Source organism: Phoca vitulina, unplaced genomic scaffold, assembly GCF_004348235.1.
Source record: "Phoca vitulina isolate PV1807 unplaced genomic scaffold, GSC_HSeal_1.0 scaffold9, whole genome shotgun sequence".
Lineage (NCBI taxonomy): Eukaryota > Metazoa > Chordata > Mammalia > Carnivora > Phocidae > Phoca > Phoca vitulina.
This window is the reverse complement of record NW_022589712.1, coordinates 53,410,432-53,429,207: the sequence shown is the minus strand read 5'-3', so window position 1 is coordinate 53,429,207 and position 18,776 is coordinate 53,410,432. Positions and strand designations below refer to the sequence as shown.

Here is an 18,776-nt window from a genome sequence, read left to right as displayed (position 1 = left end):
CAAGCAGAGGGAGTGGGAGAGGGAGAAGCAGGCTTCCTGCCGAGCAGGGAGCCTGATGTGGGGCTCGATCCCAGGACCCTGGGACCATGACCTGAGCCTGTACACCTTTCAAGGCAGACGCTTAACGACTGAGCCACCCAGGTGCCCCGAAAAGTCTAATGTTTTTAAGGAAAAAAAACAATAAAGCATCAATGTCAATGCAGAGCCTACAGTAATAATAAAGGCCTAAAACCCTGAATTTTGCAAGGTTATTAACGAAGACAGACCATTAGAAAAAGCTATGTGGCCAGACTAATTTAATTTAAACAAAGTAGTTGACCTAAACCATAACTTCAAAAGCTTAAAAAATAAACAGGGTTGACCTTTAGAATAAATATTTGCCTTGAATTCTACAATAAAGGGTAGCAGCTCATTAGATGAATCATCTTCACACTGCTTTCAGAAATACAGCTATTAAGCTTTCATTAAATTCAAGCCTTTATAGCCCAACACATTAAATGTAAAGTGTAAGGTTTCACAACAGTATAGTTATTTGACCTGCGCTAATCCATAGTAATCAAAAAACTCGTTTTATTAAAAGTTGACCTATAGATCGCTCTCCTTTATCACAATCATTAAGGGGTTCTTAGTACCTTGCCAAAAAATAAAATCAGTTTTCCCTATCATACCAACTTTCTAAAACACGAAGAATACAGTCTCACTGTTAATAAGAGTAGCCACCGTTGATAGAGTGCTTCCATGGGCCACAGCCTGTGCCACTAGTTTTACTTGTGTTTTCTCATTTCACCCTTAAAACTCAGAGAAGTGACTGAGGTGGGCCCCCCAGCTAGAGAGCAGCAGAATCTGGATATGGACTCAAGCACACCTAGGACATTCCTACTCCCTGTGCTGTTGCTAACTCAAACAGTAAAGACCTTGAAGCACAAGAACTGACCTAAAGGATGCCAAGCATTAAGCCTAAGAGAACTCCAGAATATTCATCAGTGTTTTGCAGTCCCTTTATATCTGGTCTTCACAGAAATCTGCAAGTCAGAGAGCAAATCCTAGCAGAGGTAGGGGGGAAAAAAAGAAAAAACACCTGTACCTTGACATCATTCCTTAGCAAATGTATAAGGTGATGCTTAAACCTTTTCAAGAATCTAATCAAAGCGAGGCGCCTGGGTGGCTTAGTTGGTTAAGCGACTGCCTTAGGCTCAGGTCATGATCCTGGAGTCCCGGGATCGAGTCCCGCATCGGGCTCCCTGCTCAGTGGGGGGTCTGCTTCTCCCTCTGACCCTCTTCCCTCTCATGCTCTCTGTCTCTCATTCTCTCTCTCAAATAAATAAATAAAATCTTTAAAAAAAAAAAAAGAATCTAATCAAAGCTATGGATCTTCTTTGTAGAAATTTACATAAAAATTTGCATTATTTTACGAAGTTCAGATTCCCGAAGTTCACCTACATGTTTCCATTTAAAAATTCCCATTTGCTGGGCGCCTGGGTGGCTCAGTTGGTTAAGCGACTGCCTTCGGCTCAGGTCATGGTCCTGGAGTCCCGGGATCGAGTCCCACATCAGGCTCCCTGCTCAGCAGGGAGTCTGCTTCTCCCTCTGACCCTCCTCCCTCTCATGCTGTCTCTCATTCTCTCTCTCTCAAATAAATAAATAAAATCTTTAAAAATAAAATAAAAAATAAATAAATAAATAAATAAAAATTCCCATTTGCTTGGGCTAAGAATCAACACAATGAGGTTAAGAAAGTACAAACTGGGGGCATTTGGATGGCTCAGCTGGTTAAGCATCCGACCCTTGGTTTCGGCTCAGGTCATGATCTCCAGGTTGTGAGATCGAGCCCCACATCAGGCTCCATGCTCAGTGTACAGTCTGCTTGAAAATGCTCTCTCCCCCTCTTCCTCTGCTCCGCGCCCCCCCCAACCGCCAGCTCAGGCACTCTCTCTAAGATAAATAAATCTTTAAAAAGAAAAAAAAGAAGTACAAACTGACACAAATAAGAGTTTTTTTGGAGATTGTTTTAAACGTTACCACAACTCTGCTCATGCAAGTGATCTGATCTGAATTTTAATACTCTTCTCACAAATCTGCTGCAAAGAAAGACCTTACAACAGAAGGAAAGAAGGGAGGTTTAGATGACACAGTTGATACTTACCGTTTTCCTGGGCAATTCTTGTCATTCAGGCCGCCAACCTTGTTTATGGCAGACCAGGTTGTTAGAGCCACATAAGGCAGAGAGGCAGCTTGAGTATGAGTGAGTGATTTAGGCTTGAGAGAGACCTAAATTTGAAGACAACAGTTAAAATAAGCAATGACGTGCAAACCTATGAACACAATTAAGTATATTTATCTGCATTGGAATCCAACTACTTTCATAGATATGTCTATAACATTCTGCCAGGTTCACTGTTTACTGCATACCCTACTCCAGGATTATCCCTAAGGAATATTCTCCTAATGACTCAACCTGCCTCAAAGAGGTTCAGTAATATTTTATAGGCTACATTATCAGATAAAGCTGCTTAATTCTTCATAAGAAGACCACATTTGATAATCCCATTAGTTCTGACTATACCCAGAAATAAATCCAAGTAAACCTTGAGCCCTCATAAACACATCCTAATTTGTTTTTGAGATCAGCTGCTTCCTTTACTCCCATTTAGTGGAAGATAATCTTTCCAGATTTTCTCTAATCTCAATAATACCCCTTTTTCCCTTCCTGCCCTCCCCTCTATAGCCAATTTCCTCAATGTTAACCCCTTTCTCTTTATTCAAATTGTCAGGCCACCTGACTGTATTTGATTAGACTGTTTTTAAAGTTATTTGAAAAAGCCTGATACTCCCATGCTTCTGTTGATGATTAACCGGTATGCTCCATTTGGTATATTTGGTTTCAACTGCTTATTCTGGGTAAAACTGAGAAACACAGCAGGGTTTCTAGATCTCACTCCAAATCCCTGCTCCGTGAGACAAAGAGCCGCTTTGGCAGGCAGTGTTACTAAAGGACATCAAATACTTTTTTTACTCTTTCAAAAGTTCCTATTCTGTATCTTAGTTCTTTCAAAACTACCCATAAAACACAAACCTGATGTGAAAAGCAACCAGTTATTTCAGAGATATTTGTCAGTCTTTGTTTATACTTTCTAATGGCATTTCAGCACGGAGCTGGGGAGTTACCTCATTCCCGCTGACTACAACAAACTCTGACAGGGTGCCTTGTTTCCAGGGAGGAACTGCAGCCCAGACCTGAAACACACAGCTTCGTTAGAAACATTTTCTGACCAAAGCTCAGCATGAGGGCTTTCCCCGATACAGACCCCACCCTGTGAAAAAGCACAAGTCAGCAACAGGCCAAGCAAGAGTTATTTTCACATAACATAAATGTAGTACTTAGTATGATTCTGAATTTATCAAGTCAAACCACACTGGAAGCAGATGCTAATAAATCCTACGGTATTTAAGGACTACTTAAGAGTACCAGTAAGAGCACAGTCTCTGGGGCTTGAATACTGGCTCTAGCACTTCCTTTACAGCTGGGCTTCCTCATCTTGTAAACTGTGCCTAACTGTACTTACTTCGTTAAGGATTAAATGTGTTATTTTATGAAAAGCAACTAGAACAGTGTTAACTATTATTATGAGCTCAACTTTAATTTCTTGGTATAAAAGTTCAAAGTGACAAGTGACAGGTGATTATACCAAACTTTAGCTATTTTAAAACCATCTAACCCAAAAGGTAGAAATTGTCATTTAAAGACTTCAAGGAGAAAAAAAAAAAAAGTTGTTCCAATCCTACATATTTTAAAGTCTTCCAGTTCTTAAGCACTGGATTTAGAAAGCTCAAGTACAGTCAAGCTCTTTTGGAATTGTTTGTGAAAAATGTAACAACAGAACCCAGAAAATGAGGGTTCTACCCAAAGCTCAGTCAGTATACTTGTTGAAGAAAAAAAAAGGTCAAGGATACAGAAATACTTCCAAAAGAAGCAAAATGAAATCCACATATTTAGAAAAGGAGTTAACTCACCTCATCTCCCGGCTTGAAGTACCTCACATCGAGTCCACATTCCATCACCACACCAGAGACATCCCGACCCAGAGTCAGGGGAAATTCTTCTCCTTTGGTTTTAATATGTAAAGGATCACGTTTCATATTTAAAGCCGTAGCTCCATAACCACCTGTGAAATACAATTTATCGGTTTCCTCCAAAAGAATGAAATGATTTAAAAACCACTAGAGTTACATGCCAGATTCTAGATCCTCAAGATGTAGATTATAAAATAATCAACCTCACAATTTTTATCATCGCACTCGAAGGCACAAAAACAAGGAATGTTGTTCTTTCCAAAGAAAATTACTTGCAAAGTTATAACCACTCGTTCATCTAAAGCTACCATTGCGCAAATGGCCTTCAGAACTTTTGGTATTTCCTTTTATAGTTTTACTTTATTCTCTGAAAATGGTTTCCTTTATTAATTCATGAACTTGTTAAACAACAAAATCATTTGGTGCCAAGTCTAGTGAAGAAGATAAATGTTTGAGAGGGAGATACACCATAAGGTTTGTCTTAATGTCAGGAAACAAACTGAGGGTTGCTGGAGTGGTGGGGGGGTGGGGGGGATGGGTGGCTGGGTGATGGACATTGGGGAGGGTACGTGCTATGGTGAGCGCTGTGAATTGTGTAAGACTGATGAATCACAGACCTGTACCCCTGAAACACATAATACATTATATGTTAATTTAAAAAATTTTTAAAAAAAAGATAAATGTTAAAACTGTTTGAAGTTAACAAATAGTATCAAATACTGTATCCATGCCTAACCTTGGTCTAGGGATAATGTTCCCCACATCCCCAAAAATGTTTTTGGGGGGCACCTCTGAAATAAGTGCATAGATTCGTGAGTGAGGGGAAAAAAAAAGTTTGACTACCTCTATTCTGATGGATAATAAAGCAGTTAATTTGACTTATATCTTTATTTTTTAAATTTTACATAAATATCAGCTAAATAGAGCTGAAAACATTCTAATCATAACTTTTGTTTCAAATAAACTGGCTATCTACAATAACCTAGTTTATTATAAGCTTCAACATATAAAATGACTTTTCTAAGACACAAAATTATCTGTTATACCCTCTTCCGCTTGACATTTCTCTGAGAACAGAGAAATGAGCTAGGTGAGGCTCTCCAAGATAAGCACTCTTTCCACTTTTTCCACCTTTCTTGTGTCATGTACCACAATTTATGCTCCGAAGTCACTAACCCACTCTGTGAGTTTCCCCTTTCCCCCCACCCACCCGCAGAGGTGGCACATTAGATCATAAGGATGAGGAGAAACCAGCAAAGGAGACTGAGAAGGCCTGACCAGTGCAGAGGGGTGCTGAAGGCCATGGGAAGAGGGTCATTTCAAGAAGTCAAATGCTGAGGAGGCTGGGTGGCTCAGTCCGTGGCTCTTGGTTTCCACTCATCCTGATCTCAGGGTGGTGAGATCAAGCCCGCCCTGGTCTCTGCACTCAGCAGGGAGTCTGCGTGAGATTCTCTCCCCCTCTCCCTCTGCCCCCTACACCTGCTCATGGGCTCTCTAAAAATAAATAAACCTTAAAAAAAAAAAAAGTCAAATGCTGAGAGGTAAAACAGTTTTTCAGATAAAGTCAAAAGATGCCATACATTTTTTAAAAAACCAAACCAAACAGCTGATCCAGCAACACAGAGGTCTTCGGTGACCTTGACGGCAGTTGCTGTGGCCTAGAGTGCTCGAAAGAGAACGGGGAAGGGAGGAACTGGAGACCCGAGACGATTCAACTTTCTTAAGTAGATTTTCCTATGAAGGGGAGCACGGAAATGAAACAGTGACTGGAGGGGCACAGGTGAGAGGGAGAGAGGATTTTTGAGTGTTTTTTTTTCCTCCTCTTTAAGAGGGGAGAAATAACATCAAGTTTGTGTGCTAATCAGAATGATCCCGTAGAAAGGGAAAGACTGATGATACAGTAAAGAATTTCTGAAACAGTGCTTCTGAGTTGATTAAAGGGGATGGAATCAGGAACCCACGTGGAGGGTTGGCCTTAGACAGGAACAAGGAGGTTAATCCATATAGCAGGAGGGAAAGGTAGAGGATACAGGGAGAGAGGACAGGTGGGTGGCTTGCAGTTGTTGTTTTTCTAATTAAAAAAAAAAAATCAAGATGCGTAGGAGAGAGTGTTTGAAAAGTTGGGATAGTCCCAGAAAAATCTAAGCTGATGGCCATCATGCCAATATTACATATTTGCCATCTGGCTAGTTAGGAGTGCACCCCCCCATCAGGGGAAAAAACAACTTCACATGTAATACTCACGGAAGTCACGTTTCACTTTTCCTGTCTTACATTCCTTTTCCATAACTAAAACACAATTAAACAATTACTCACTGAAATTCCTATGTGGTATGAGCAACAAAAGCGGGTATTTAGCCATGTCAGAGTGTAGCTACGGCTTCAGAGCTACAAAAAAGGCTTCAGTCCTTTCTGAGGTACAGAGCCTGCAGGACAAGGTTGCTCAAGTTTTCTTGGTCAACAGAGTAGCCCTGCCTCACTCACCTTTGGTACTAGCCCAACAAGCCGCAAATCCAGAACGCAGCTGGTAGTGAGCGAGAACCTGCTTGGGGACACAAATAAATGGGGGCCCTTAGGAGCTTCATCCCATTGTTAGAGGTTGCCAGTTTAACTGACTCAGAGTTGGGATGATTTGGAAAATCCTAAGGTCATCAATTTCAGACTTTAATCCCATCTAAAGAAATCAGTGATTGTTGGTATGATGCTGTTGGCTATATATTTTTTTTCTATTTTAAGATTATTCATTTAGCCATTTACATGATTTATGATTTTATGTCCAATAACAGTGGCTATCTCCAGAAAAACAGCCTGGCTTCATAGGTCCTTGCATTCTTGTTAAGGGAAATAACGGCTCCCCACAGTTTATAAACTTCTACTCATTATTTTATTTCTGCAAGCTACCATTTCAGGTATCTCCTGCAACAACAATCACACATTCTCAAAAACAAAACAAAACTAAACTAAACAAAAGGATCCATGAGCAGGAAATATAACTTACAAATAATATTACTCAGTTAAGTTATAAAAAACTAGTAAGAGGTCTCAAGAATACCATATAAAAGTAAAACGTGTCACGGTATTACATTGTTAAATAGCAGCAAAGAAAGTCGAGACCCAGGCACCCTACTGAAATTAAAATGTACACAAAACAAATTGTGCATATGCATTCAAAGAAATTAAAAGTTAACAGATCTAAAAGAAGACAAATGTACAAATTACTCAGGGTTAGAACACCACTAATTTTAGTTTGCAATCTTAAGTTAAAATGAAAATAAAAAATGACACAAAAATAAAGACTGAATGATAACCACATATGTGAAGTGCTGAAACAGTTAGTGGTTGGTAGAACATGGGATCTACCTCCAAAGGATTTACAGTCAAGGGAGATGAAAAAACATACTGATCATTGGGTATAAACCCACCACTTAAAAGACATAGCCTATAAAAAATAAATTATCTTCATACCCAATGTAAATGAATAAAGTAAAACACTATAGCCAACAAGCAGTAGCACCTCTTACTTCAGAGCAAATAAAAAGAATATAAATGTGGATTTCATGGGACAATCATAGTAAAGACATTTCAATTCATCCTTAATAGGGAGCTTTCTAGCTATAAGCACTTTAAGAGTCCAAGTCTTTCCTCAAACCCCTGCCCCACAAAGACGTGTGTAATAGCTATTCCTCACACTGCCTAGATTGGCACGGTCCAATAGAAATATAATGCAAGCCACATATGTCATTTTAAGTTTCCTAGTAGCCACTAAAAAATAATGATTAATCTTAGTATTTTATTTAATATATTCAAAATAGTATCAGGTCAATGTGTAATCAATATAAATTAATGATATTTTACATTCTTTTCTTACTGTTTGAAATCCAGTGTGTATTTTCCACTAACATCTCATTGCAAACTAGCCACATTTCAGTAGCTCAACACTCACCTGTGACTAGTGGCTACTATATTGGACAGCCCAGGTCCAGATATAGTCACTAAGTTAAAAATAGCAACATTAAAAATTGGAGCCAAAAGACCTACAGACCAAGGGGTGCCTGGCTGGCTCAGTTGGTAGAGCGTGCAACCCTTGATCTCAGGGTTGTGAGTTCAAGCCCTGTGTTGGGTATAGAGATTACTTAAAAATAAAATCTTAAAAAAATAAACAAACCTAAAGACCGAGACACTGGACTTTATTTCCCTAATCCAGCAGTTCTCTAAGTTTTTACATCCCCAAGATCTTTTTGAGGAGCCTAAGAGGTTTTTTTTTTTTTTTAAGATTTTATTTACTTGAGCGAGAGTAAGAGTTAGAAGCAGAGAGCACAAAGGGAGAGGGAGAAGCAGACTCTCCCCTGAGCAGGGAGCCCGATGCAGGGCTTGATCCCAGGACCATGAGATCATGTCCTGAGCTGAAATCAAGAGCTGGCCGCCTAACCGGCTGAGCCACCCAGGTGTCCCTTTATATCATTTTATACTTCTAACCTGATTTAATTTTGTACTGTTAACACCAAAGGAGTTTACTGCATTTTTAAATGAATAAAAATTTTAAATTTGCTCTTCTAATTTCTAATAAGGTAAATACTGATAGCTATAACTCACACAAACAAAAGCCCATTGTAATTATCAAGAGGGTAAAGAGATCTTAAGACCAAAACACTTGAGAACTGACACCCTAATCATCACACAGCTCCTGGAAAATAGGAGGAAAAATGTGAAAATTTCAGCCTCAACACTTTCAAACTTCTCCATAAATTTTGCAAAATGATTCATTTTATCATTAATTCTAATTTTATAATTGGTTCATATAAACCAAGAAATTTAATTAATCACACATAGTTCACATACAGTAACTATTACAAGGCAATCTGATAAGAACTCTAAGTTACATACAGGCCTTCAAAACACATACCTACAGTTAAATTAAACTGCATATGGCAGCTTATTTATAACAAGGAAGTTAACTAACCAATCATCCCAAGAGATTTTTAAAAATTTTTTCAGAAGACGTGGGTGAGGAATATTTTTGTCATTTTTCTCCCCAAAGTTAAATTCTCAAGTAGTAATCAGTCTTTTCAGCATTATACTAACTGCATGGTGTATATATTCTTAAGGAATATAGTGCTCTTCAAGCTTTGTCAATATTCCCCAGCAGAAATTAAGATGGTAACATTCCCATTTAGGATGAAGCATACAGGAAAGGGTATTTTAAGTGCAGAGGGCAAAATTCAACAGCAGAAATGAGGAAAGTACTGTGACTGTGTATCGGGCACCTGTCCTGCTTCGCCCACTGCACCAATAAAGATGTGAATAGTGGGAGAGCAAAGAATTATTATAAAAATGCAAATTCTGAACTGATGTGAAAACATAATCATACCTCCAAAACCTGCAACAGCCCTCAGAATACCACCAAGTTCCCAGGAGAAGAGAACAAAAAGTTAGCTGTGGAACCCAAATTAACTCAAATTCCAATTTACATTTTAAGGAAGCATGGAAACATTTCAAAAGGTATATTTGCTTATATTTTGCAAAAGACTAAAGTAAACCATGAACACGGCAATTTCAAAAACTTAACAAATAATATCTGAGATACTGGCAAATACCTAAACTATTCCTTCGTGTTAACCAAAGAAGTGTAGTCAAATAACAAGTGAATTTTTAAAACTGATCCCTGATGAAATTTTGAATTTTAAAAAAAGAAAGGTAAGGAGGAATGTCTTTCGAAAACTTACTTCTCATGTTAACATCTATAGGATTTACACTTGCAGCGTGAACTTTGATAATAACTTCATTTGGATAGTGTATGACAGGTATCATCATATTCTGAGTAAATCGAAGCACTTCATTCTTCCCGTATTTATCTATCACCCAGGCGGGCATGACAGTGCTCCTTGAAGAGGTAGTACTAATCTTTCCAACTAAAACTTTTTGTACGGCGTGGCTTCTCCAGAAGCAAACCGCAGTACATGCATTTCTTCTAAGTACACACGTCTTCAGAAATTCCATCGTAAACATCAGTTGAACTGCGTGCCCTAATTAAAATGCATTTAAATGGGATCGAACTCCAACCCGTGAATCAAACACACTGGCCGATTTCAAAGTTGAGAATTCAAAAATGAAGTCAGCCTAACTAATGGAGCAAATGAAGGAGAAGAATATGGAATTATTCTGCTCTTCCCATCTGAAAAGCCCCAATTAACGTTCCAGTCAATATTCTGTCCATTCTCCTCCTTCCTCACACCCCCTCCCCTTTGAAAAGCAAAAACAAAACCCCTAGAATCCAGCCCTGTCCCGGGAGCCCCCGGCAGGATAAGCTAACTCCGCTCGCGACCCAGACGCCACAGAGAATCAGAGTCTCCCCGACTCCCTCCGAGACCCTAGCCCGAGTCTCCTTACGGCCCGCTCTCCTTCGCCGCAGGAGTTGCTTTGCGGCGCCAACCAATCGCGTGCAAAGATCATTTCCCCGAGCTGCAATTCGACCAATCTAAGTAGTCGGTGTTGAAAGGTGCAATGACGATCAAAGATGGCTGCGCCCGTGTGACCCCGGCGCGGGTGTTGACCTCTCTTATTCCTCCTTGTCACCTGGGCCTTATGGTGGCAGGCTGGGCACGAGGACCATGCTGGGCCGGACCCTCCGAGAAGTGAGTGGAACTGGCTGCTGAGGGCCCAGGGAGGTCAGAAAGATTCGCGGATTCCGTGGACAAGGAGCCCCCGGGTCTGACTCGCATCTTAGTCAGCCTCGCCGTCTCCTTTCCTGGAACTGGGTGGGTGCTTCAGACCTTTGGGGCCTTCAGCTGTACTCTCTGTACCCCATTCTGGAGTTAAGACCTCAGCAAGGGAGACTTAGCGCGGAGCTGTGCGGTGGAAGTATACGGCGGCTTCTCAATTAGATGTTGCTAAGGCTTGGGTCAGACCCAAGACCCACTCTGGCCTCTTAGAGTGCGCTCCGCCAGTCCACTTCAGTCTCCTTCTGTCCCCGACACTCATCTGATGCAGTTCTCGCTAAGAGGCTCAGCAGATCTGTACTTTGCAAAATACAAACGAGTAATTTTTAGTCCCCCCGCCCCGCCCCGCCTTGACATATTCTCTAGACTTCATCTACCACTAAGATACTAATGATTCTCTCACCTGTGTCTTCATGTCCTAGCCATCATTTTTAAACTCTAGTCTAATATTTGTAAGTGCCCCCTGGACATCTCTTCCAAATGCCCCATAACCACCTCCACTTAATTTAACCAAAGTTGACTTCAGCATTGTAATAGGACCACTTCTTATTTCTCAATTTCCACCTTAAAAAACAAAAACCTGATTTCTGAATTCTTAATATTCTCTTTTTAATGGCACAACTTTTAATCCCAGTTGCCCTTACATTCTTTCTCATCTGTCATATCCAATAAATCACTAAGCCCTGTTAATTCTGTTTTGGAATTTATGTCTGGAAATTGTTTTCTTCACTTACTCTCTGCTGTTAAGGCTTCAGTTCATGTCTCCTTGCTTTCTGGCCCATATCTCTCAACCTTGAGAACTGTCTGCAGGCCCACTCTTACAAGAATCACATCAGGTTCTTGTTAAAACCACAGCTGTGTCCCACTTTGGCAGCTGTGTGATTTGAGGACCAGATTATATGGTTTAACCAAAGCTCCAGGTGATTCTGCTGGTAAGTAGGTGTTGAGGACCTATCCTGCCTTCCATCTTCCTGTTGTATCTTCACCTGGGAAATCTTCCACCCCCCCATATGGTAGCCTTTTAGAAAGCTATAAATTATCATAACTTAAAATTGACAGGCATTTAATAATATAGTCCTTTCCCAAAATACATTAGTATTTTACCATTTTATATGGCTTCTGGCCTCTACTGCATATTTCTGTACAGTAAATTCCTCTACTAAAGAATCCAATTTGTTCTTAAAAAAAAAAACGAAACACCAAAAACTAGTTTTAAAATGAAATGCAACCTATAAAAATACAGTATTTCCTTTCTCTGCCCTTTCCCCTTTCAGCACCCCGTCTTTTGTGCCACCCCTTTCTGGTGGTGTTGAATGAGCCCCTGTGAGAAACAACTTTTGCCTCCAGGGGGAAAAAAAACAGGAGAGCTGACCTAAGGTACACAAGAGGTTGCCTGAACAGGATTACTTTCACTTAATTACTTCTTTCACAAATATTTGTTGATGCCTACTGTGCACAAAACATTATTTGGTAGTCATTTTCCCAGCCCAAAAAATATCTTCTCTCCGCTTTGTATTTTTTCTCAGATCATTATACATCCCAAATTCTACCAATTAGAGATTAATTATTTTAGTACATGTTCTCTTTTAAATACATAAAGATGCCTTGCAGGGTCGAATGATTTATTCACCCATTGTTGTGAGTTATAATAGTTTAATAAAATTTCTCTCCATCCCACGCTAGTTGATATAATCAATTGAAGAAAGGGAAAATTTGCTGGGGAGGAAATTTGGGAGAGGAGCTGGAAACTAGAGTTTTGAGGCAATGTTGGGGACCTAAGTGAGGCTTAGAGTAACAGAGGGGGCCTGGAAGGAAGCACTAAAAGGAGGTAACGTGCCAGATGGGAGGTAAAAGTCCTATTTCTCAAGTTTTATGCAGGTACATTCAGGAAAGAGGAGGAGTCTCACTTTCACCTTCCTCTTTTGTGGTATCTTCCCAGTGTTTCTAGGAGCCAGACATCAGGCTAATATTAATCCTAAAGTTATTAATTATATATTGAATAGGCTTGTTGGGGGTCTACCTAAGAACACTTAATTATTGTTCTATGGGAAAACAGATTCCAAATTTTAAATAACTCGGGTATTCATTCATTCAACTAACATTTAGTGAGCACCTCTGTGTTCCAGACATGGAATTAACATTGAAGACAAACAGAAGTTCCTGCCTTCATGAAGCCTGCATTTTTGTGGGGAAACAGGCATTAAAGAAGTTGTTTTTTTTTTAAGTAAATAATATAATCACAGGTAGTATAAGTACTATGAAGAAAGACTAGGCAGGCCACAGTGTGAGAACTCGTGGGGGGAGCCAGATGTGTTGGGAGTGGTCAGGAAAGGTTTCTCTTAAGAGATCTAAAGGATATGAAGGGGAAGCCCCGGGAAGGCCTGGGAGAATAGTATTCCAGGCAGAGGGAACAGTAAGTGCAAAGGGTCTGAAGCAAGAGCAAGGTTGACACATTCAGGAGTTGCAAGAAGGCCAGCATGCCTAGATAAATGTGAATGAAGAGGAGAATAGTGGGAGATGAGGTTAGAGAGATAAACAGGAGCCAGATCATGGAAAACTTTAGGCCGTGCTAAGGAGTGTGGATTTTATTCTAAGTGTAATGAGAAGCCTCTGGAAATTTGTGAGTATGTGGATATGATTTGATTTAAAATTTAAAAAGCTCCTTCAGGTTATTCCTAAAGACATGGTCTGTAGGAAAGCAAGCGAGGAAGCAGGAAGATCAGTTAGAAGGCAAGAGATGATGGCAGCATAGATGGGGTGGCCATAGAGATAATGTGAAATGGGATTGTTTTTTAAGTTAGGGCTTGCTGATGGACTGGATACAGAGTTTGAGGGAAAGAGAAGAATGAAGGAGGATGGTTAGATTTTTGACCTGGGCAGTTGGGAAAGTGGTAACATCAAGATGAGGAAGAGGTTTTTTTTCCCCCCATTTTTTTTTTAATTGAGGTGTAATTGATATAGAACATTATATTAGTTGCAGGTGTACAACATAATGATTTGGTATTTGTATACACTGCAAAATGATCACAATAAGTCTAGTTTTTCCCGATCACCATATAAAGTTACATAATGTACAATATTGTTGACTATAATCACCATGTTGTACATTATATCCCCATGACATTTATTTTATGACGGAAGTTTGTACCTCTTGTACCTTCTCCCATTTTGCCCATCCCCTAACCTCCTTCCCTACTGGCATCCATCAGTCTGTTCTCTGCTTCTATGAGTTTTGTTTTGTTTTTTAGATTCCACATGTAAGTGAAATCATAACGTTGTCTTTTTCTGACTTGTTCCACTTAGCATAATACTCTCAAGGTCCATCCATGTTGTCACAAATGGCAAGATTTCATTCTTTTTTAATGGCTAATATTCCACCGTACATATACCACATCTTCTTTATCCATTCGTCCATCAATGGACAGGTTGTTTCCACATTTTGGCTATTGTGAATAATGTTGTAATGAACAAAAGGGTGCATGTATCTTTTCGAATTAGTGTTTTCATTTCTTCGACTAAATACCCAGAATTGGAATTGCTGGATCATATGATAGTTCTGTTTTTAGTTTTTTGAGGACCCCCATTCAGGAAGGACTCTTAGGAAGCATATTTGGAAGGAGGAAAGTTATCAAGACTTCTGTTCTGGGCATGTTAATGTGGAGATGTCTGCTAGCTATCCAGGTGAAGAAGTCATTTAAGCAGGTGGCTATCTAGGAGTTTGGAGATCAGAAAGGCAGCTAGGTATGAGGATATAAAGTGGCCAGAGTATAGAAGATAATAAAAGTGTGTGGCCAGATAAGAACACCCGGGGAATTGAGTACAAAAATAGAAGAAGGCCTAAAACTTTCCAACATTTAGAGTCAGCAATAGGAAGCAGAGCCAGCAAAAGAGACGTTGAAGGAATGGTCAGTAAGGCAAGAGGAAAACCAGGTCTTGGTGTCCTGAAACACAAGTGAAAAAGCTTCAGGAGGAGAGTGTTCTCTTAAGTTGAATGCTGCTGAAAAGTACTTGTAAGATGAGGACTGAGCATTGACTGCTGGATTTAGGAATGTGAGGTTGCTAGTGATCCTGATGCAATTTCTTGAAACATTGGAGACAAAAGCGTGAATGGAGTGTGTTAATGGGTTCCAGTCAACTGGACACTCAGGCCTCAAGGGCTCTCCTATACCTTCAGCATTTATCAAGACAATTCTTTTTAAAAGGTGGTTCTTTTCCTAAGTGAACTTCTGATGCTCTCTGTAAAGTTAATAGTATAGTGGTCCAGAGCATGGGATTTGGAAACAAGAACAGGCCTTGGTTGAATCCCAGCAGCTCGGCTACTTTATAGCTTTGTGACCTCAAGCAAGAATGTTAGTTTTTTTATCTGTAAAAAGAAAATAAGAATATCAGCCCCTCATAGTGGATATAAAGATTAAATGAAATGTAAAGCATTGCTGGGTGGAGGGATGGATGAAATAGATGATGGGGATTAAGGAGGGCACTTACTGTGATGAGCACCGGGTGTTGTATGGAATTGTTGAATCATTATATGGTACACCTGAAACTAATAGAACACTGCTAACTATACTGGAATTAAAATAAAATTTTAAAAATCTTGAAAAGAAATATAAAGCATCTAGGATAATGCCTAGAACTAAGTGCTATTATTGACATTAATTTTGTTATAGGGACAAATTTACTAAATTATATGTATTTACAGTGATCTCTTCCCCTAGTTGCTAAGAAGAGTGGCTCCTGAGGAAGATTTCTTAATTTTTCTAAGAAAGTGTATTATTTTTCTCTTGCTGCCTAACAAATTAATATAAACTTTTTGGCTTAAGATAATCCTATTATCATCTTACAGTTTTGTGGGTCAGGAGTCCAGAAATGGAGTAGTTGGGTTCTCTGCTCACAAGAGTCTCACAAGGCTGAAATCAAGGGGTCAGCCAAGGCTGTGGTTTCATCTGAAGCTCAGGGTCCTCTTTCAACCTCATTGGTTGTTGGAAGGCTCTGTTTCTTTGCAGTTGTAGGACTGAGGTCCCCATGTTTTTCTTGACCATGTGGATGGTTGAGCAAATAAGCTGAGTGGACAGGAGGTGTGGGATAACTAAAATTGAGGTTTTGGAGGTTCTAGAGATACTGGTAATGATGTAGTCTGAGCTGAGTTGGTAACTGGGGCAAGGTGAAGGAAAAGTTTGCCTGAAATGAGGTCAAGAACTGAGAGGCCAGGTGTCAGTGTACGTTACTTGAAGTCTGAAGTCAACCAGAATAACAGCAGGAGCCATGGTAAAGATTAAAGGGAGCTAAGTGCGAGAATCTTCAATGAATGAAAAGGAGTACTCGGGAGACGGTGGATTCACACCCCAAGGAGAGTGATATAAGCTCCCCCAAGGCCTGTACTTCACCTGAGCTGGGACTTTTGAACAAAGAGGGAAGAGGAAGGCATTGAGGAATGAGGAGGATGCCTGCCTGCACATTCTCCCTTCCCCCACTGGACTCTGGTCTATGGTGGGTAGAAGCTAAAGCAGTCATCTCTTGAGAAAGCTGCAGGACCAGCAGGGGTCTCAAGGAAAAGCCTACTTTCCATTAGAGAAAAGTCAGGGAGAACGAATTTGGTTTAACAAAAACTCTTATAGTTGATTTCATCTTATATTCAGCTACGCCACCTTCAGTTTTGCCCCAGGGAAGCTGCACTGTTCTATTTCACACTCCTTATACTCAGGCCATTCTAGCTAGTTACCATCTTTGTTTTCATTTCCCTTCTCCAATTCTCTTACTGACTTTCTCAAATCTGGATTTCCTAAGAATGGTCCTAATGAAGATCAGCACCATTTAAAATGAGTGCTCCTGGACAGTCTCATTTCTTGCCCTTGTAACCACCACCGTAACTCATTTCCCTTGTATTCTTATACCAGCTGGCAAGTCAGGAAGCAGCCTGAGGATAGTAGGCATTAGGAGACTTGAGGGGAGGCAAAGAAAGACAGGCATAATTTTCTTCATTACCAGTTTGGCCATGGCATAGCCCAGTTGCCCTGCCCCTTGCAGGGCCCCTCCCCCAGCCGCCCCTTGGCGACGCTTTCCTCCTCTTGTGCATCAGCCTGAGGGGACCTCTCCGTGGCCTATTGCCACTGCTTTGCTCCCCTAAAACCCTCAGCCCTAAGAATACCGCCGCTTTGATGATTTAATCAACAGCTGAGAGCAGATGATATGCAGATTTTCTCCTCAAATGCAAACTCCTGTTGCTTGGTGGATGTCGGACACCTGAAGGTGCAGTCAGCTCAGAGGACAGACTAAGCTTGCTGTAGCGCAGAGAGAGATAGTGGAAGAGCACGTGTTTATGACCTTCCCTCTACCCTGTACTGCTGTGTGCCTTCGGACAAATCACTAACCTCTCTGAGCTTCAGTTTCTGCATCTGTAAAATGAGGTTAATAAGATATAACTTACATGGTTGTGTTAAGGTGAAGGGAGGTAGTAATGCACGTAAAGCAACAGTATCCGGCTCTTGGTAAATACTCAATAAACATTACTCCACCCATCCACCTTCTCCCCAAGCCCCCATCTCATCCAACTCTGTTCAGATAATCTGCAAAGCTTTGGTGTCATCTTTGACTTATTGTTCATTGCTTTTATCTAATTAGTAAGTACTTACTATTACTTCCTCCGGGAAGTATTAAATAGTCATCACTTCAAGCTTCGCTTACTATAAACATATAGATTCTGGTCACTTGTGGTGCAGTTTATCTTAACACTTTGTTTACTAGCCTTTCTAATGCCTCCAAGACAGGATTGCGGAGAAGTTTGGTTTTAGTTTGCTTTTGAACCCGTATTTTATAAGCATTTCTCTCAACTTGTAGTGGCTCTTACTCGAATTCTGCAGTAAAACATAAAGATCTCACTTCGAGTCATAAGGCCCTGCAGGGCCTTGTCCAGCTGTTGCTCTCACTCTGCATTGCCTGTGTTCCCGGCTTGCCCCCCCCATGCCCCACCCACGCCAAGCCTCCCCCCACCCCGTTCACCCCTACTCAGGCTGATGGGTGCATCACCCTCATTCACTATACTCCCGAGGTATAGAGTTCTCTTCACTTCAACATTTTACACTTCAGCACTCTATCTGCCCACTCAGTATAATACTTGTATCTTCTGCAGCCTCAGTAAAAGTTTTTTTTTATTTTATTATGTTATGTTAATCACCATACATTCCATCCTTAGTTTTTGCTGATTCATTGTTTGCCTGTAACCCCCAGTGCTCCATGCAGTATGTGCTCTCTTTAATACCCATCCCCGGGCTAACCTATGCCCCCACCCCTCAGTAAAAGGTTTTTGAATTGTATATATTACAGGTTTCTACAGCACTGAAACAAGGCCACATTACTCCAACAGAGCTCTGTCAAAAATGTCTCTCCCTTATCAAGAAGACCAAATTTCTAAATGCTTACATTACTGTATCAGAAGAGGTGGCCTTAAAGCAAGCTGAAGAATCGGAGAAAAGATACAAGAAAGGTAAATTACTGTGAATTTTACTTAATTGGCATATCCCTAGAGAAAGAATTTAATTGGATGTAGCAGTCTCCATTTGTCAAGTGAGGCTTTTTAACATAAAACATAGCCTTATTTAAAGAACTTGCCATGAGGTACAATAAAAATAAGGCTAATGGGTATGTGATGCTTTCTAATGCCCAACTGTAATAATTTCTAACATCAACTTGATTTATGAAGAAGTATCTTTACCAAAAACTAATAGTTATTGTAATAACTAGTATTAATGTGTCTTTATATTCTGGATGTAGCTCCTATTCTTTTGGCTTTTTAACGCAGGTCACTCACTTGGGGATTTAGATGGAATTCCCGTTGCAGTAAAAGACAACTTTAGCACGTCTGGCATTGAGACAACATGTGCATCAAACATGCTGAAAGGTAAAGTTTAATCAACCAGAGCATTAATAGTTTTATGAAACTATTTTTTCAGCTTAAATTAAAGATAAGATACTAAAGCACCAAAGTATTCTCAG

The 18,776-nt window shown here is 40.2% G+C and overlaps 2 protein-coding genes across 5 annotated transcripts in view; one reads left to right on the top strand and one right to left on the bottom strand.

Annotated features, from left to right (window-relative positions):
* RTN4IP1 (reticulon 4 interacting protein 1) overlaps positions 1–10,495 on the bottom strand; it is a 48,800-nt gene extending 38,305 nt beyond the window's left edge. For 2 of the 4 annotated variants that reach the window (XM_032408145.1, XM_032408144.1), the window contains exons 1-4: positions 9,795–10,493; positions 4,012–4,163; positions 3,166–3,234; positions 2,144–2,268 (exon numbers count right to left, since the gene is read on the bottom strand). In XM_032408145.1, the coding sequence (XP_032264036.1) occupies positions 2,144–2,268; positions 3,166–3,234; positions 4,012–4,163; positions 9,795–10,077 (629 nt within the window). In that variant the 5' untranslated portion in view covers positions 10,078–10,493. Of the gene's footprint in view, positions 1–2,143; positions 2,269–3,165; positions 3,235–4,011; positions 4,164–9,794 lie in introns of all 4 variants that reach the window. The other 2 variants (XM_032408143.1, XM_032408146.1) reach the window with 2 other exon arrangements.
* Positions 10,496–10,553: 58 nt separating this feature from the next.
* The window catches only part of QRSL1 (glutaminyl-tRNA amidotransferase subunit QRSL1), a 29,405-nt gene continuing 21,182 nt past the window's right edge, over positions 10,554–18,776 (top strand). The window contains exons 1-3 of the mRNA XM_032408142.1: positions 10,554–10,703; positions 18,108–18,267; positions 18,583–18,681. Coding sequence (XP_032264033.1) covers positions 10,680–10,703; positions 18,108–18,267; positions 18,583–18,681 — 283 coding nt within the window. The 5' untranslated portion in view covers positions 10,554–10,679. The remainder of the gene's footprint in view (positions 10,704–18,107; positions 18,268–18,582; positions 18,682–18,776) is intronic.